This window comes from Staurois parvus, unplaced genomic scaffold, assembly GCF_062004578.1.
Source record: "Staurois parvus isolate SC_StPar_1 unplaced genomic scaffold, SC_StPar_1.0 ptg000744l, whole genome shotgun sequence".
Taxonomy (NCBI): domain Eukaryota; kingdom Metazoa; phylum Chordata; class Amphibia; order Anura; family Ranidae; genus Staurois; species Staurois parvus.
Genome location: NW_028318540.1, coordinates 2,170,851 through 2,192,086, shown reverse-complemented (window position 1 = coordinate 2,192,086; position 21,236 = coordinate 2,170,851). Strand labels below are relative to the sequence as shown.

Below are 21,236 nucleotides of genomic sequence, written 5' to 3'. Positions count from 1 at the left end.
TTTGCCCTCTATTATTGTTCTGTGTCAATCCCAAATTTTGGATTTTTCTTTTCCTTTCACTTTAGATAACATTATTTAGTATATAACAGTGTTTAGTATATTTGAGATGTGCTTCTGAATTGTATTGAAGTAGAGCTAAAGGTAAAACTTTTATATATTGTGGCTAGAGTAGTAGAGCAGAGAGTAAAAACACCTGTTTTTTTTTTTACATCTGTGTTCCATTGGGGAGATTTCCCTCCATTTTCTGTTCCATAGCCAAAACAGAAAGTGAGAAGATGAGAAAAAAATACCTCCAAAGTTATCACATTCCTGGTTGTCACCAGAACTATCTTTTGACAAAAATCTCCCAATCAGAATGTCCCCATTGTGAGATTTCCCCTCTATTATTGTTCCGTGTCAACCCCAAATTGTGGATTATTCTTTTCCTTTCACTTTAGATGAACATTGCTCAGTGGGTGCCCCAACATCCCTTGATTGAAAAATGGAAGAAACCAAACGGCAGATTATCGTCCAAACAGCGGATTCAGATTATCTTTGGGTATTGTAACAACAATCAGAATACAGTAGCCCAACAGGGGTACTATCAACCTGTGCTTGATAGCATTGATAGAGAAATCGGTTAAATTATTTTGCTCAACCTGTGTCAGCTGCCTCCAGCTACAATCAGGCCTGTGTCATCACCTTCTATTTACCAACCCGTCTGCCTTCTAGCCACAGACAAGTTTGTTAACTGGCTTCTGGTCAACTTATTTCTGTATAGTCTGCTCTGCAGACAGGATGGGGTTTATTTACTAAAGCTGGAGAGTCCAAAATCAGACTCCTTTCTGCATAGAAACCAATCAGCTTCTAACCTCAGCTTGTTCAATGAAGCTTTGGCAATGAAACCTGGAAGCTGATTGGTTTCTATGCAGAAGGGAGTCTGATTTTGGACTCTCCAGCTTTAGTAAATAAACCCCGATGGGGTTTATTTACTAAAGCTGGAGAGTCCAAAATCAGACTCCCTTCTGCATAGAAACCAATCAGCTTCTAACCTCAGCTTGTTCAATGAAGCTTTGGCAATGGAACCTGGAAGCTGATTGGTTTCTATGCAGAAGTGAGTCTGATTTTGGACTCTCCAGCTTTAGTAAATAAACCCCGATGTGTCTTCCAGTGCCAGTCGATTCAGTTCAGCCTGCGTCTTACTGTGTTGGTTGATCTGGTACAGCCTATGCCAGCACCTGGACAGCAGTCCTTACACTGAGAAATTGACCTTTTGGCATGTATTGGTTTTCTTTATAGCTCACACTAAATTACATCATGTGATGCTACAAAAATGTTAGATGTGGTCACTGCAATTCTCACACAATAATTTCATATGCATATGATGTGAGGTATAAAATTAGAAGTTATAAAGAGGGGTTATCTACATAAAGCAATCTAGTGTTAGCATAGATTTTTTTATCTGTAGCTGGAGACTTATTATTGATCAACTAGTAAATTTCCCATATTCTACAAACTTGTAGCCATAAACAGTACAGTCAATTTTACCAGGCCACAGTTGATGGAGATCCCCTCTCTTGCTCTCTCTCCAGTTGCTCCTGTCCTCTTCAAACGCTCAGAGCCAGCTAAGTCCACAAAATGAAATTTTGCAGTGAGGGTTTCATACTCCAAAGAAGGTGCTTCTGCCTGTAGAGATTTAGCTCAAATTAAAACTACAATGGTTTAAGGTCATGCAAAGTTCATTCTATAAAGAAGTCTAATTTCTTTTGTTATTACAGTGTTCTCTCCCCAGGGAATAAAGCACATATAGTACATTTTCTCTTCACCTACATGCTGCGGAAGCCTAACTAGATGTACTTTGTCCCCTGGGGAAGTGAACCCTTTACTAAAAAAAACCAAAAAAAAAACCTGAAATGTGACTTCTCCGAGACTATGAGAGATGTATAGATGGAGCAAAGAGCAAACAGCTGATTTCCAGCTCTCTTTGTCTAATTAAAACCTTGTAAGTTCGGTAAACAACAGGTTTCTCTCAGCACTGTCAAACGTTTTCAGCGATGCATCAGATAGATTTTTTATGTTAAGTGCAAACATACTTATTAATGATTAACAAGAGATTACATTACTCTCTGTGACATTACCTTCATCTGCTATTCTCATTGGAGAAACTGCACCATTTTTGTGTAGGCATTATCTAGACTCGAGACAGCATCTACTTCCTGGACTATGATGCTGGCTCAGGGATGGCACAATCACATAAATCCTGGTGCCTGTTCAGTTTTTGGCTGTGTTGCAGCCTCTCACCTTGTAACTCATTACAAAGTTACAATGTTGCAGTCTGATCCCTGGGGAGCAGTAATAGAAGAAAAGCTTCTTGCCTTCACTGGAGCACATTAACTTTTTATTTAAAAATGTACAGCTTTTTTTAAATATCACACTGCTGTTTTATATTGTAACTTTCCAATAAGGTATTCATGCAGACCCACTTTAAATAGCTAAAAAAATTAAAAAAACAAACAACAAATTTAGTACTTACTGGGCATGATTCAGAAACTCGTGTTTGGTGTACATGGACAGAGAATATTGCATGAGAGCGGGAGCTCTGAGAGTTCATTTGGGTGCTGGCAGTGGTACGGGAGAGGGCCCCTTCCTTTAGCAACTGTAAAAGCTGAAAAAATATTATCAGAGCATATTGTTTTACTAAAAATGTATTTGTGTGCATGTGTGTGTGTGTGCATGTGTATATGTGTGTGCATGCTTCTGTATCTGGAACAAAATATCAGACATCAGTTAAAGATACATTTTCAGGGAAAAGAAAAATATTTCTCTGCAGTGGGGATCCCTCCACACAGTTTGGGTTAACTGCTCATTTTTACCTAGAGCAGGGCTTAAAATTTCAAGTCCTGAGCTACTAGCCAGGCCTTAAGAGTTGCTCGCCACCAGTTGCCCCACCCATCCCCTACGCCGCCCCTAATTCTGCCCCTAAACATGCCCTTGTAAATTATCTCATGTAATGACACTGTTAAATGTTACCCACATTACATCCAGGTCCCCCGAGTCCCCCCACATTATATCAGTGTCTCCAGAGTCCCCACACATTATATCAGGGTCTCCAGAATCCCCCCACATTATATCAGGGTCCCCAGAGTCCCCCCATATTACATCAGGGCCTCCAATGTCCCCCTAAGCACTACATCATACTTGGGCCATGCACCACATACAACCATAATCTCTCACTCACCAAACCATAACTCTACCAAGCATATCCTACCTTTTATCCAACCCAGCAATACCTCAAATGCCCCATCCTCTTAACATCCATAATAACCACATCATCCTAAACCTGACCAAACCAGCCAAACATGTATGCTTAAACACACACATACAGACACATGTACACACACACAGAAACATTTACACACATGTACATATACACAACGTATAAACAGACACATGTACAGACACACACATGGACATACATACACACACACACACGTACATACACACACGTACATACATACACATACATACATACACACGTACATACACACACACATATGTACATACACACACATATGTACACACACACACAGCCCTATAAAAAGTTGCAGTACAGTACTACGGTACCTTCACTCAGAGAGCCAGGTACTGCAGAGAGCACAGCACGCACTTCTTCCTTTGCTTTCACTTTGCTCAACTATTGAGCAGTCTGACGGCTCCCAGCGCGAGTGACAGAGCTAGCCCAAGTTCTGAGCCTGCTCAGCAAGATGGCCCTGGGACACACACTGGCCCCCACCATAATTAGGTGAGTGGAAATTTCAAGGCCTGGCATAGAGTATCAGGAAAAAACACATTTACTTATCTTATTAGTTGCTCTCACAGGCCTCTCCTTCCATGTGATTGGTTGCCCACAGCCTGTCCTTTTTGGTGCTCTATATCTCAACTTTTTTAACGCAGAGGAACCCTTGACATAACTTTCCGGTCTCAGGGAACCTCTGCTAAAAATGACTTTATTTACAATTAATGATACATTAGTGTGATAGTCAAAGGTAAGAATGCTCCTTACACTTGTGTTCATTGGGAAGAATTACCCCCTTACAGATTGCTAAAAAGATCAATGGTGTCAGTGGGAACTTACCTGAGAGGCAAAAATTGCTCATTGCTCAAGGAACCCCTGGCAACCTCTGGAAGAACCCTGGATGAGAAACCCTGCTCTAGATAGTGGTGGCAGCTGTGGTATCATCATTCACAATGCAGGGTCATCAGTCCTGCATTGTAATTGAAGATGAAAAGGGCTCTTCCAGAAGACACAGCATTGAAGAGAAGAGGTGAGCACTGGTTGCCAGGGGAGCAAGGGATGAGGTACGTAAAATTATTATTTTTTTTCCTTGCAGGGGAGCTCCCCTGCACAGGTAGTTTTTTCATATTCCTTGAGTTCAGCTTTAAATATAAGAAGGATAATAAGACAAAATAATATAAATATGTTAAAGTGTTAGGCCTTTTTCATGCTTGCTTCAGCTTGTATAAGAGCAGTGTGTACAGTAAGCTTTTACTAAGCATTTTTAGAGCTTTCAGCAAGCTTTGTTAAAACTTTTAAAGCATCCTTCAGCTCCAGTTTGTAAATATTGAACACATGTCCTAATGGGAGTGCTGACTGCCACTTTAAACAAGCTGCTAGCATGTTTTAGCACAATTTGAAGTTTGGTGAAAGCCTGACAAAGCCAGCTAGCCATTAGGATATGTGTATAAAATTCTCAACACTGGAGCTGAAGGGTGCTTTAACTACTTGCCTACTGGGCACTTATACCCCCTTCTTTACCAGGCCAATTTTCAGCTTTCAGCTCTGTCGCACTTTGATTGACAATTGCGCGGTCATGCAAGATTGTACCCATATGAAATTTTTATAATTTTTTCTCACAAATAGAGCTTTCTTTTGGTGGTATTTAATCGCCGCTGGGCACTTTAATTTTTGCACTATAAACAAAAAAATTGCAAAAAATTTGAAAAAAAAAAAAAAAGTTTCTTTGTTCCTATTATAAAATTTTGCAAACAGGTAATTATTCTCCTTCACTGATGTGCGTTGATGAGGCAGCACTGATGGGCACTGATAGGCAGCACTGATAGGCAGCACTGAAGGGCACTGATAGGCAGCACTAATGAGGTGTCACGGATAGGCGGCACTGATAGGCAGCACTAATGAAGTGTCACGGATAGGCGGCACTGATAGGCGTTACTGATAGGCGGCACTGATGATGGGTACTGATAGACCGCACTGATAGGTGGCACTGACTGGCATCACTGCTGGGCACTGACTGATGGCAGTGCTAGGCATTGACTGGTGCAACTGCTGGGCACTGACTGGCAGCACTGCTGGGCTGCACTGATGGGCAGTGGTGGGTGGCACTGGTGGGCACAGGTGGGTGGCACTGCTGGGCACAGGTAGCTGGCACTTCTGGGCACAGGTGTGTGGCACTGCTGGGTGGCACTGCTGGGCACAGGTGGGTGCACTGCTGGGCACAGGTGGGCAGAACTGGTGGGTGGCACTGCTGGGCACCGATCATCAGGGCACTGATCATCAGTGCCCTGATGATCGGTGCCGATCCCTGCTCTGACAACTGCCGGTTCTCGGCAGTACTTTCCTCACGCTCTGACAGCATGAGGAAAGTGCAGCCGAGAACCGGCAATTGCATTTCCCAGTGATCAGCGCGTCATTGGACATGGCTGATCACGTGGTAAAAGGCCGCTGTGATTGGCGACCGCCGGGGGCGTGCAGGAGAGCGCATTCTCGGAGGACGTCATATGACGCCCTCCCAGAACTGGCCAGCCGCAGTGTAGCCGTCATTCGGCTATTTGCGGTTGGCAAGTAGTTAAAAGCTTAGAGAAGGCTACTCAAAGCTTGCCCAATGCTTGTCAAAAGTTTGCAGAACGTTTCATAGAAGCTTGCTATTAACACTGCTCCTATACAAACTGAAGTCCGAGTGAAACAAACCTAAAAAACAAGTCATTCTATAATAAGGATTTTGTATCCTGCTTCTAATGGTAATTTTCCTGTGTAATGCCTACTATTAATAATGCATATCTTACTGCTAAACAAGGGCATATACACTAAATTGCCAAATGTATTTGGCCAGCTCTCCAAATCATTGGATTCAGGTGTTCCAATCATCCTCCATGGCCATAGGTGTATACAATCAAGCACCTAGGCATACAGACTGCTTCTAAAAACATTTGTAAAAGAATAGGTTGCTCTCAGGAGCTCACTGAACTCAAGTGTGGTACCATGTTAGGTTACCACCTGTGCAATAAGTCCATCCGTGACATTTCCTTGCTACTAGATATTCCATCGTCAACTGTTAGTGGTATTTATAATAAAGTGCAGCGCTAAACATTAAATGTCATCATTAAGTGTAAGATTGACAATATAAACACCTGGACAAAGTAGCCAATAAAGTGTGCAAACAGTAATATAGTGATACGTATATGCCCATCCAATAATAACATAAAGTGTAAAAAGACGAATGAAGGAAGTGTCCGTGGTACTACAAGGCACAGCAATACCTGTGTTGAATTTCCCAAAAAGTGCTCTTAATCTAGTGAAGGAATCCACCACCTCTAATGGCTGTGCACTCACCAGAAAGCTACTGGTAAAGTAGCATTTATGCTGATCACATAGATGAAAATCTCGAGGATCCATATGTGCAGACCGGACTTCTTCAATAAATACTAGTATAACTTCAGACCAAAAGAGGGGGAATCCTCCTAAAGAGAAAAGCTCACCACAGGAGCCCAGGGTTCGATATATATTGTAGTATTTATTTAAAAGGAGTATAAAAACAATCCACGTGGAAAGATAGATAACATGTGTTACAAACACATACCAAGATGGCCGCCACTCCAAGTTGCGGACACAGCAGCGTGACATCAGCACGTAAGGCTCCACCCAACGCGTTTCGTGCGCATGCATGTCCTCAGGGGTACACCCATTGCTGATGTCATGCACAGACTCCATTTAAATAGCCTGCAAGGCACGCAGTTAATTAGTAGGCACCATTTTGTTGAAGCACACAGGCAAGGAAGTGCTCAGTATGTGTGTTCACACTACAGGAGCCATATTTCCATGGGGTAAAAACTAACAAACATCGATGATGTCCAAATGAATAATATAATAAAAACTAACAAACATCGATGATGTCCAAATGAATAATAATAAATATAAAAGATATATGAAGGAAAAAATTAATGTCAGCGTAACCTACACCAATTTAGTGGATGTGAGGAAAAGGAAGCAAAAATACCAGATGTCCGTATTAAGTGACATCAGAAGATAAAAAGGGGAATGTCTGATCAAAAATAAAACAGGTAAATGTACATTTAAAGAGATATCGGTCAGCAAAAAATAAAACTAGGGAAAATGGATCAATACTAATGTTATATGGGAAAATAATCCCAAAAAATCCCAAATAAGGGAAATATGCATCAAATTAAAAAAAACAGACAATTTAAATAAAATAAAACAAATCACAGTATGTAATAAAACAGACAAATACATGCCAATGCCTAAATAACGCCTGAACAAATCCAAATCAACTATTATCAATAAAGCAATTGATGTCAGTATCAACATTAAGGCCCATAGGGATCAAAGAGCCCATTTCATATATCCACTTGGTCGCAAGTTGGGATACCGCTCTTCACTTATTGCACCATTCCAATGGGGGTTTAGAATATCAATGCCTGTAAATTTAATGTCATGTGGACTTTATTGGCTACTTTGTCCAGGTGTTTATATTGTCAATCTTACACTTAATGATGACATTTAATGTTTAGCACTGCAATTTATTATATATGTTTTATGGGATTTGTTGCCTTTACCCTTTGTACTAGCGGCTTTTAGATTTCAGCGCTCGCCATATATTTTGCATTTATTTTTGTTAATGGTATTATAACAAAGTGGAAGCAACTGGGAACAACAGCAACTCAGCCACGAAGTGGTAGGCCATGTAAAATGACAAAGCGGTGTCAGTACATGCTGAAGCGCACAGAAGTCTCCATCTGTCTGCAGAGTCAATAGCTAAAGACCTCCAAACTTCATGTGACCTTCAGATTAGCACAACAGTGTATAGAGAGCTTCATGGAATGGGTTTCCATGGCTGAGCAGCTGCATCCAATCCTTACATCACCAAGTGCAATGCAAAGCGTTGGATGCAGTGGCGTAAAGCACGCCACCACTGGACGCTAGAGCAGTGGAGCCGTGGTCTCCGGAGTGACGAATCATGCTTCTCTGTCTGGCAATCCAATGGATGTGTCTGGGTTTGGCGGTTGCCAGGAGAATGGTACTTCCCTGACTTTATTGTGCCATGTGCAAAGTTTGGTGGAGGGGGGATTATGGTGTTGGGATGTTTTTCAGGGGTTGGACTTGACTCCTTAGTTCCAGTGAAGGGAACCCTTAAGGCATCAGCACTCCAAGACATTTAGGACAATTTTATGCTCCCAACTTGTGGGAACAGTTTGGGGATGGCCCCTTCCTGTTCCAACATGACTGTGCACCAGTGCACAAAACAAGGTCCATGAAGACATGGTTGAGCGAGTTTGGAGTGATTTGGAGTTTGGGAACTTGATTGGCCTGCCTGTCTTGACCTCCACCCGAAAGAACACCTTTGGGATGAATTAGATCGGAGACTGCGAGCCAGGCATTCTCGTCCAACATCAATGCTTGACCTCACAAATGCACTTCTGGAAGAATGGTCAAACATTCCCATAGACACTCTCCTAAACCTTGTGGACAGCCTTCCCAGAAGCGTTGAAGCTGTTATAGCTGCAAAGGGTGGGCCAACTCAATATTGAACCCTACGGACTAAGACTGGGATCCCATTAAAGTTCATATGTATCATGAAGTGTCAAGGCATTCATCCCAATACTTTTGGCAATATAGTGTTTGTTTGATAACTACAGTATAGATGCAGCAAAATGAGAAACAGGTACTGTACATCACTGAGATGCACTGAAGCTGTGTTGCACAGGAATGCAAACATCAGGGTAGACAGAATGGCCCTGATTTACTAAGAATTGAGTATCAGCAGACGCTGAACATTCAGGGAGACTCAATTCAATCAATCTAGACCTGTCAGTCATTAGAAAGGCGTCTAGCAAGATCATTGAAAAGAGTCTACTTTGTAGACTCTTTTCCTGTTAGTAAATCCGGAATCGCATCAGGCACATTTCTAGATGCAATACCGGATATGTTCGCTAGGTGGCGCACAACTGTGGGCTTAGTCCTTTTGGCGTTTTTTTGTTTGCATATGAGAATACTTATAATTTAAAATAAAAAGCACACCTATATTATATATGTATATATTTTTTTTTTTTTTTGCGGTTTCTCCAAAAATGATCGGCCAACTAATGCATTTCCTAATGAATGTCATACATTCTATTTTCAAATGTCAAACATTTTCACACTTTTATCTCAAATAATTTGAATGTCTAGTTCCAATTTCCCAATATGATATATTTTCCTTCTCTTTAATCATGTAACTATTCTACATTACAGCTCAAACTCTGTTTCCTACAGTGGCTTAGTGGTTAGTACTCAGGACTTACAACACTTAGATGATGGGTTCTAATCCCTGTCATGGGTGACCTATCTGGAATTTGCATGCTTTCTCTGCACGGGTGTGCTTCTGCCAACACTCCAAAGACATGCTGTTAGGTTAATTGCGCCTAGTATATATCTGAGTTTCTGGCCTTAGATTGTAAGCTCCTTGACATTTGTGTCTGCCCAAAATATGGAGATCAATTTCCAGGATTCTGTCAGTGCTAGGAATATTGATCAATCAATGGGAGTGAATCTTACCTGCATCCTGTTCTTCTGACAAGTTTGAAGTTGTCAAATTTCCTTCTGTTTATATTTCATTACAACTTTGTTTCTCTTCTCTTAGGCTATGTTCGCACTAGCTTTGTCAGCAGGCGTCAGACAGGCGTGTGGGAAGCGTTTTTACCGCTTCTCAAATGCCTATAAAAACTCTGCACATGGCAGCACACAGTGCTGTTCACACTGAAGTGTTAACGTGGCGTCACGGCAAAACTGGCGCCTCATGTCCAGTCAGGAGGAGTTGAAGCCTCCCATTCAAGTCTATGGTGCTGCTCCTCAAACGCCTGGCAGGCGTTTGCGGTGCAGTTGTGATGCGGTTGCGAGGCGTTTGCGGAGCGTTAATACCATTTAACTTCATTACAGGCATTTGTGGTGCAGTTTAAACACTTGGCAAACACCTATCAAATGCCTCAAAACCGTGCATAGGGCTTTGGGGAGCATTTGAGGAGGGTTAAAACCGCTTCCCAAATGCCTGTCAAACGCTATAGGGCTGTTTGGCAAGAGTTAGAAATAAAGTCAAGTGTGAACGAGCCCTTAAACCTCTCTCCTTATACAACTTGACCCCCTCCCCCACCTCTCCTGTCATCACCTGTTCCATCTGCAAATCTATGTATTACCGCCCCACTCTTTTTATTTAACTATTTATTTACTAATCAAGTTAATGTGTCTCATTTCCTATCACCTCCATCTCAGATCTGGCATTATTATACGATTCCTGCTTGTATCTCACCACTAGTCTGATTGAATTCACAATTCCTGGTCACTCCAGTTCCCTTACCTATAATAACCTTTAAGGCCAGTTCACACTACATGTGTTTCAGTTGCTTTTTTGCATCCAAAACGCACAGAAAGAAGGTTATATGGTTGTCAATGTCGTAGTTCACATCAGCGCTTGCAGTTCCAATGCGTTGCAGGTGCTGCCAAAAAAGTCGAACAGGCTGCATTGTTTATGCATAGAACTGTACTTGGATATGGTAAAACACCCTGGAACGCACTAAAACGCACATGTCCCTAATTAAATTGAAGAAAAAGAGAGGGGAAAAAATTAACTGGAATGCATAAAAAATGCACTGGAACACGTCAAAAACGCATCCAAAATGCACTGGAACACATCAAAAACGCATCCACAATGCACTGGAACACGTCAAAAACGCATCCACAATGCACTGGAACACGCTAAACATGCATCAAAAAAGTGCATGCAAAGACGCATCTGGAACACATCTAGACTGGGTTTCTATAGTGTGAACTGGCCCTGTGACTTGTTCATACTATTTGTGGTGCAGAAACACATGCAAGAGCACGCATTTTCCTGCACAGCAAAGAAATGCAATGCCCTCTGCAGATGTGCACAGGTACCATGATGAAAACTTAATTGCATCTCCACACGTCTAGTAAACACAGACGCATTCACAGCCACCAAAACGCTTGGCACCACACTACTGTGCGGTTAGGTGCAACACACTTTTAAAATAATATGCCTGCAGTACTTTTGCATGTTCCCACACATTAGGCAGTCCATTGAAACTAATGAGCTGAGTAAAAAAAAGTAAAACATGCCACATTCACACAGGTCCTCTGGCCTGTACAGCATGAATGAGGGGTTGTTCATGTGGCTGGAGACACCTGTTACACTATGTGGACACAGCAGCAGTATGAACACAGGTTTTAATCTCACAGGTGTGAAGGCGTGGGGAAGTGGCCCTGAATGCTGTCTGTGTTCAGAGTTGTACACCTGCACCCATATGCTTATCAAATTAGGACCTTCAGCATTTCCATAGTGTAACATAGGATGCCTGCAAATGGCAACAGCCACAAAAACAAACCACTGCTTCACACTCTACAGGCCACAGCACCCATGTGAATAAGCCCCAAGACCTCAATTACACACACAGCTTTATTTATGAACTCAGTACAGTTTTATCATTTAGATTTCACAGGAATATGGTTGGGATTGTGTCCATTAATAATGTTTATAGTGTATTTTTATCATAAATATAATTTGGATATTTTCTCTGGCAGTGGGGGGCTGTCAGGTATGCTGTACGGGGCCCCGTGACATCTAACAGTGGCCCTGGGTGTATGCTTGTGTCTGTGCCACCTGTATAGTTAGGAAGAACAATAACTTCTTCTATGGAATACCTTGTACCTCTGCTATGTACCTCAATGTATCTAGAAATTGGACATGTTTTCAACTGAAAATACAACAATTATTAGTAATGTTTCCCCTGCAAATGAGGATCAGCTCCTTCGTCGAGAACAGCGATCTCACCATGTCCAGATGTGGTCTGGAATTCCACAAAAGAACAATTCACAAGTCAAAAAATAGATTTGCAAATTACCACTAAACTCTCCTAACTACACTCCCATCCACTAACACTCCCCACTACCACTTACAGGTGTGTGCAAACGTCCTTCCGCAAACGTGATGACGTATTTCCGGTATGACAGCTGCTCTAGCGCCTCCTCCAACAGCCATCTTGGTGTTTATTTGTGCACCATAGCAATTTTCCATGCGGCTCCATTGTGTAAATGACATTCACAAATATATGTTTGCAGTTCTATTGTGGATTTAGCATTGGTGAATATATATTTGCAGCTCTACTGTGTATATGACATTGGTGAATATATGTTTGCAGCTCTATTGTGTATTTGGCATTGGCGAATATATGTTTGCAGCTCTATTGTGTGTTTGGCATTGGCGAATATATGTTTGCTGCTCTATTGTGTATTTGACATTGGTGAATATATGTTTACCAGTAAAGGCCCAAAGTCAACATAAATTGGGGGCCTAATTTATTACTGTTAAGAGGATTGTAGAAAAAGAATAGCTAGCTGCACATTGAACACGACCTATTCATTGGTACATAACATTGTCTTGTGGTGCAATTGGGGGCTTTTGGTTTGTTAGTTTGGACACACTTGCATATGTGCACTCTAACAAGCTAGATTTGGGCATATTATATAGCTCACAAAATAAGTGTTAGGGGTGCTAGTATATTGAAATTGAACATGAAATAACCCCCCCAAAAAATAACATAGTCCAAACGTTTATTGATCAAATACATATTCCACATTTATTTGGACAGCAGCAACAAGTAGGTAGTCAATTTCTTGGTGGGAAAAAAAAGCAGGGTTGATGTTGCTAAAATAGAACGGTCCTGCTCATAAGAGCTTACAATCTAAAAGATTATACTTCTAATGAACTGTGCTTTCACAGGTTACAGCAGGAAACAAACGGTTAATATGAATCACTTAGTAGGCTTATCCAAAAAACAGGCTGTGGATCAAAATATCAATATAAAAATACATACGTGCCAAATTAAAACGTCTCCCACCTCTCCAAATCCCCCACACATACATTTCTCATCAGGTTTGTCCAAAAACTGCATTTCAGTCTAAATAAGCCGGCAAACTAGTGCAGATTTGGAAGAGCAGAGCAATTGACATGTGTTAGGATTACAATGCAAAGATAATAAACACACAATCATTGTACAATAACACACAAACACACCTCAGAAGGAAAAAAATGCAAAACATTTACAGCCCACATCAAAACACAGCGTGAGTGTGGTCTGGGGCAATTCACCACAAAATCTCTTTCTCCCCAAACCACCACAGGCAAGGACTCGCTGAAAATAACCTGGCCTATTACAAGGCTAAATCACCTACTACTGCAACTCTTTATATAACATAGACCACACCCACCACTGTCATTCATTTGGTCAGAGAAAGTGTTTGCACCTGATGAATCCTCTTCCCACCTGCATTAACCCTTGGTATACAGGCCCCACAAATCAGAGTCAGAAAGAAAGCCAAAGTGAAGTGTACCTGTGCAGCATGCAATAGAACATTGAACAGGGATGTGAAGGGGAACCCCAGGGCAATATTTATTGGCACTATGGGCACAATTCACTCCAGATTATCGCATGAGTTAAGGCAGTCACATCACCACATCTGGCATGCAATAGTGAAAATGTCAATTCATTTTTGCTAGTATGCGGGATTTCCCATAAATTGGAAAAACACTCAGGAAATCAAACATAAAAGGCCTTACACCCCGGGCACATCAAAGGCGATTTAGAAATTGTGTGACTTACAGTGAAGATGCCGATTTCCTAGCGATTTGCAAGAAATCTGACACAGATATCTTGCAAATCGCCACAAAAGTAGTGCATGTACTACTTTAGAAATCAGTGTCGGAAACGCACCCATGTGACCGCTCTAATAGCAGACAATAGGGTGCGACTTGGCATACGATTTACAAGTCGCATGTCTTGCAAATCACATGCCAAGTCGCACTCAATGTGACCGCTATTAGAGCATTCATATTGGTGTGGTTAAAACTTGGTTGGAGTCGTAACAATTTCTAAAGTAATGAATACACTACTTTTCATACGATTTGCAGAGAGATCTGTATCAGATGTCTTGCAAATCGCACTTTAAATCAACATGTCCCCCGACTTTGAAATCATACGACTTCACTGTAAGGCAGGCCATAGACGGATGGCCATAGATAAACGAAAAATCAGTTGGCCCCGTTGCTGATGCAGCCACCAATGTTCAGCATGATCGATAAAAATAAATGTGAAGATCCGCGAAAAACGACTGACGGGCTGGCCCCACTAATGACGTGAATATCGGCCGATTTTTCGTGCGGAGGAAAATTTGGCCGATAAATGACCCATCTATGGCCTGCATAAGTCAAAATCCACTTTGATGTGACTGGGGTGGCCCCCAGTCACATCAGGTGCAATTTGGCATGCGATTTGTAGGCCAAGTTGCACCCTATTGTCCACTATAGGCTCCATTCACATCCAATCTGATTTTGAAATTGTGTGACTTACACAATTGGTAATAATTTATTTTGCAATACAAAGTGTCGGCGCTGATTTTTAAATGCAAATGGCAGCCTTTTTTTTTCTTCACTGTAGTTCACAAGTTTATCTATCACTTACCCTGAAGTTGCAGAAAATTTTGTATCTTTTAATAAACTAAAAGTAAACATTGTATCCTTTAGGGATATAAACTCAAAGAAAACTTTCTCTTTTAGCTGGGGGAAGTGACAGCTGAATTTCTGAGCTATAGTGAAGAAAATAAAAGCGAGAATTACATTTAAAAACCGGCACCATAATAAATAAAAAAGGCGTGGGGTCCCCCCTCCCATCCATACCAAGCCCTTGGAGTCTGGTATGGATTTAGAGGGGAACTTCCACGCCAAAATTAAAAAATAATGGGGTGGGGTCTTACCAAAATCCATACCAGACCCTTATCCGAGCATGCAGCCCGGAAGGTCAGGAAAGGGGGGGGGGGGCGAGTGAGCGTCCCCTCCTCCTGAACCATACCAGGCCACATGCCCTCAATATGGGGGGGTGCTTTGGGGCAGGGGGCTCATCCCCCCCCCCCCCTTTCCTGACCTGCCAGACTGCATGCTAGGATAAGGGTCTGGTATGGATTTTGGGGGGGACCCCACGCCATTTTTTTTTATTTTGGCATGGGGTTACCCCTTAAGATCCATACCAGACCCGAAGAGCTTGGTATGGATGGCAGGAGGGAACCCACGCCATTTTTTATTTATTTTTTTTAATTGCCGACCTTTATTTTTAGATTCAGCTGTCAAAATATATATTATCTAGACCTTCGAAATATGTAAAACCATTACAGAAATAATTATAAAGGATAAGAAACAAAAACAGAATCAATAGAACTAAGGAAATCAAATTAGAATACATAAAGATATGCCTAGCTACAAATAGTGCTGTTTGTTAAACACAGTAGTGCTGTCTGTCAGAGGACTCCACACTGAGATTTACTATTAAACAGCGTCTAAGAAGAAAGCGCCCATGGCACACGGTTAAAATGTGTTCTGCACATGCGTATTTATATCCATGCATAGACGCTGGAAAAGCGTCTAGTTCTTGACTGTCATGAATTCCTTTGAAAAAATATTTTTTACACATTTAAAAATTTTTTTGAAATATAGGATATTGTTTAAAGTGAAGCCCCGATATTTGTGAAAGCAAATTTCAATGTGAACATGTCTCTGCAGTAATTTGTCGTTGTGTTAGACGTGCTTCTTAGCAAGTCTGCTTTCTTAGACTGATTCCTGGATTGTGCCTGGTTAGTAAATTCGATTTCGCGTCTACTTGTTGACGCTTTCTTTAGTAAATATCTTTGCTGTCTAAAAGTAGACGGTCGCTATTGAAAAGTAGACGTTAGCCCACGGAAATGCTCATTAGTAAATCAGACCCAATTTGTCAGCTTCATACAGCTTTGTCAGCTTATGAGTTTTTGGGAATTAAATGTATCTAGTAGTTTGGGTCTTTCAGACCAGAAATCATGCTCTTGTATCACAAGCAAGGGCACTATAAAACATCTCAGCACTCCGTCTTCACTGAGGTGGTACAAACATGTGCTAAGTGTGTATCCTTTATCTGTAATTATTGACCCCTATTTTTTGTAAAGCACTAAGGTTTTCGAAAAAAAGCACATTTGTCTGTACGGAACAGAAGAGGAAAAGCACCAAGTCTCGGCTTAAGGAACTGAGGAAATGCCACCCTGCTGGGATTCATAGGTCATGTCTTAGAGATATAATAGTATATTTTGACTTTCTGTGCTATAAAGCTACTATTATCAAGGCAAGATCTAGACATCATGCTGCTTAGTGACACATTTGATGACGCCCTTTGTAAAGTTCCATCCCTTGTTTATAACAAGGATATGTGGATATTTTAGTAAAAACTGGCATTAGAATATACTATTAGGGGCAATATGTAGTCTACTTTATATGCTGAGTTACAATTTAAATGTATATACCACTAAACAAGAGAAAAGAGAGATGATATGTTCCCTGAACTATAGCCTTCTGACTCCTCAGCAACTCCTGCACCCCCTTCCATCTACAGCTGTCTTGCTGAATTTTGCAAACAAATGCCCACAGGTGTGCTGTATAGGAGCAGGTGATAGAATAAGTAAATTCTAGACTTGGTCCTAACCTCTCTAACTCAGCTGCCTTCGGTACTGACATAAAAAGGTATTACCCAGAGATACATCCTAGAGTATGCTTTAGAAACAGGCTATTTCAAAGGTTTTGGTTTTATTATAAATAGCTAATGGAGAATTTAGTGAGCAGAGTATGATTGATCAACCTGAAGCCCATCTGAAATCTTAATAGCTGCTGCAAGTGACAGTGCCATGTTTCAGTGCCTTAAGCTGAAGAAGAAGAGGAGAGGAACTGATACCTGCCACCATGAAAGAGGAATTCGGAAAGAGGCCCCAAGAGATTCAGATGCAGCACAGGGGACCAGTGCCAGAGAAGGTCCTGCTGGGATGGTATGATTTAATTCACTGGCAACTCTGGAAGGAAGCGCAAGACCACAAGCAGCATCCAGAAAAAGTGCTGGTTGCAATACGAAGTGCGGGTGCTGTTATTGGTGGAACAACCACACAAGGAGTAGACAGCTGAGTTAAGCAGGCTGGTCCAAGCGTAGGTGCGGCTGGACAAGAGATACAGAGCCCTCCGCTGATATGTAGCCCAAGTGTGCCCTTGGACAGCAGATGACAGCCCGATGGAAGGTTTTGGCTAAGGTGGCTTGGGGCTGTTGTACAGGAGGCTGTCACATGACCCTGACTTTGGGAGTGATATGGAGTGGAGTTTGGAGGAAATCATGGATTACATTTTAAATAGTATTTTATTTCTTCTTTCCTTCCTTCAGTCTGCTAATTAAGGGATATCCCTCATAACTGGGATATGAGTGCACTAGCGAGGTTGAAGGTTTAATGCAGTGTATAGTGTTCCGCATGTATGCAACAATGGAGCAACAGCTCCAGGATGGATACCGCTGTGACAGATGCGACGCGGGTTGCTCTTCTGGAAGAAATCTGGAGGAGAAAGTTGCAACACTGGGCAGAACCGACAACCTTGAAAGGTGTCTTCTACTCCCTGCGCAGGTAGCTAATGGGATTGATGTGGGGGGTGGAGGAGCTAATCTGGATTATCAGGTAGAAAGATGAGTTATTGTAACCAGAGGGAGTGGTAGGGGCTCACAAAAAAGGAAGGCAAGCCCTGGGTTTGAGCACCCAAACAGATTTGCCAAGTTGGGTGAAGATGTGGGGGTGTCAAGCTCAGGGGTGGCAGCCCTGGATATCACTGCTATCCCTAACAGCCAGGAGGGCAGACCATCTGGGAGGGGTAGTAAGGGTAGTGCAGGAAGCCTAGACAGTTAGTGGTGGTAGGGGATTCTATAATCAGAAGGACTGATAGAATAATTTGTCGCCAGGATCACCTCAACTGAATGGTTTGCTTTCTCCCTGGTGCCAGGGTTCAGCATGTGGTGGACCGGGTTGATAAATTACTGGGAGGTCACAAATTATTGAACTTCGCTGAAGGTATTATTCTTTTAGCAGGGGATTTTAATTGTGTACTGAATCCCTCTGCTGATCACTCTGCGGGTTGAGGTTCTATCTCCTACTCATGTCTCAACTGAACAAATTTCTCCAGCAAAATAACCTGATGGATGTGTGGAGACTTTCCCATCCAACAGATAGAGATTACTCATACTATTCGACAGCTCACAGGTCCTATTCACGGATTTATATTTTTTTAGTGAGTAATTTTTCCTTAACCTTCCTCCCGCAGAGTAGTATTGGCAATATTCTTTGGTCTGAACAAGCACCAGTATACTTGTCCCTTTCCCTACCCAGGGGCGGACTGACAACTCATGGGGCCCCCGGGCAATAGGGGATCATGGGGCCCCTGTGTCCTTGCCCAAACTCAAAAAAGCCTATGAAAAAGGTACCAGGGGCATCTCATGGGGCCCCCTACTAACCCCTGGCCCTCGGGCAGTGCCCAAGTTTCCAAATGGTCAGTCCGCCCCTGTTCCTACCAGATCTGTGGACACAAGAGTGGACTGCTTCGCTTCTCCAAGATGATCTATATGCTCCAGTGACATTGGGCAAACCATAGACAACTTTATTATTGACCACCAAAATGATGATACCCCCGTTCCTATGTACTGGGAAGCATTCAGATGTGTGGTTCGAGGTATCTTCATTAACCAATTCAATACCGGGCAATTTTACACCTTCCTGCCCAGGCCATTTTTCAGGTTTCAGCGCTGTCACACTTTGAATGACAATTGCGCCGTCATACAACATTGTACCCAAACTAAAATTTTATCATTTTCTTCACACAACTAGAGCTTTCTTTTGGTGGTATTTAATCACTGCGGGGTTTTTATTTTTTGCTAAATTAACAAAAAAAGACCAAAAATTGTGAAAAAAAAACATGTTTTTCTTTGTTTCTGTTATAAAAGTTTACAAATAAATAATTGTTCTTCATAAATTTAGGCCAAGATGAATTCTGCTACATGTCTTTGGTGAAAATAACCCCGAGTTCACAAACTATGGTATCTGGAAATTGATCAATCCTGAAGTACTGACAGGCAATCTAATTTCTTGAGGTCCAAGAATGTCTGAACAGTACAGATATCCCCTAAATGACCCCTTTTTGTAAAGTAGACAGTCCGACGTACTTCATAAGAGGCATGGTGAGTTTTTTGAAGTTGTATTTTTTTTTGTCATCATTTTTCAGAAAATGAAAAAATTAAAAAAATTATTTTCACTATTTTTGTTTTTACATACTGTCACCAGTGCAGTACAGCATCATCATATAACTGGCATGGCGGCGAACAGGGACACTGACTGGTGACAGTATGAAAAAAAATATGTATATATATATATATATATATATATATATATATATATTTTTTTTTTTTAAGAATTTTTTTTCATATTTTACTATGACCAAAGTAGTACAATGTTACCATAGTAACATTGTACTACTTTGGGGAGGTGATCAGTATTTTTTTTTTTTTTTTTTACACAATTTGCTTATAGCAAAGTATTACTTTGCTATAAGCAAGCATTTACCTGAATGAAATCGATTCATTCAGGTTTTTTTTTTTTTTTTTTTTTTTTTGTGCTTAGCTGTGATTGATGTGCATGTGCTTAGCTGTGACTATTCACAGCTAGACACTAGTATACAATGGATGGCATGAATGAAGCCATCCATTGTATACAACTGTCATGTGACCTGCTGTGATTGGTCACAGCAGGTCACATGGTACCGGCAACAGGGGCCGGTACTCAGATCTGTCATCTGCCGGGTCTGAGGTATACGGCCGGTGACAGATCGCGCCGCTGCGCGACTCTGCAACCGCGCGAACTGCACATGTGCGGGAGGATGCCAAATGGCGTACACCCCGGAAAGGTAATGCATTTTTGCAGCCGCCAAATGGCTAAACATGGCTCTAGGCTTAAAAAAGATCGTTTGGCCCAAATAGCAGATCTCTCGACTCACATTTCCACTCTATAAAAATCTCATAAACTGACTCAATGTCCTTCTACTATGCTTGAGCTTTCAAACGCTAGACTTCGACTATTGGAACTCTTGGACCAAAGGACTATGGCTATCAGGGATAGGATGCGCAAACTGTTTTATGTCGAGGCTAATAAATGCTTTCCAGGGCGTTGCATGCCAGAAATAGCATTGCTTCTCTTACAAAACTGAAACGTCCTGACGGTCAATTTACGCATCTTCCGAAAGACATTAATTATATACTCAGTTCTTTCTATGAAAATCTGTATGGTTTGCCTTCTTGATCGGAAGGCATGTCCTCCGAGATCCAGACCCGGCGCCCGCTGTCCAGCCTGATGACCCGGCACCCGCTATCCAACCTGATGAACCAATACCTGCCATTCGGCCTGATGACCCGCTGCCCGTTATCCAGCCTAATGATCCTGCGCCTGCTGCTCTGCCTGATGACCTGATGCCCGCTATCCAGCCTAATGACCCGGCACCCGCTATTCAGCCTGAGGAACCGATACCTGCCATTCGGCCTGATGACCCGCTGCCCATTATCCAGCCTAATGATCCAGCACCCGCTACTCCGCCTGATGACCCGGTGCCCGCTATCCAGCCTAATGACCCGGTGCCCGCTATCCAGCCTGATGCCCCGGTGCCCATTATTCAGCCTGAGGAACCGATACCTGCCATTCAGCCTGATGACCCGCTGCCCGTTATCCAGCCTAATGATCGGCTTCCCGTTATCCAGCCTAATGATCCTGCGCCTGCTACTCTGTCTGATGAACCGATGCCCGCTATCCAGCCTGATGACCCGGTGCCCACTATCCAGCCTGATGACCCGGTTCCCGCTATCCAGCCTAATGACCCGATGCCTGTTATTTAGCCTGAGAAACTGATACCTGCCATTCGGCCTGATGACCCGCTGACTGTAATTCAGCCTAATAATCCTGCACCCGCTACTCCGCCTGATGAGCCGATGCCAGTTATTCAGACTAATGACCCGATGCCTGCTATCCAGCCTGATGA

The 21,236-nt window shown here is 42.2% G+C and overlaps 1 protein-coding gene across 6 annotated transcripts in view; it reads right to left on the bottom strand.

Moving 5' to 3' along the window:
- KIF21B (kinesin family member 21B) overlaps positions 1-21,236 on the bottom strand; it is a 400,290-nt gene that overhangs the window by 254,137 nt on the left and 124,917 nt on the right. For all 6 annotated transcript variants that reach the window (XM_089654112.1, XM_089654107.1, XM_089654109.1 and 3 more), the window contains exons 5-6: positions 2,513-2,644; positions 1,528-1,665 (exon numbers count right to left, since the gene is read on the bottom strand). In XM_089654112.1, coding sequence (XP_089510238.1) covers positions 1,528-1,665; positions 2,513-2,644 — 270 coding nt within the window. The remainder of the gene's footprint in view (positions 1-1,527; positions 1,666-2,512; positions 2,645-21,236) is intronic.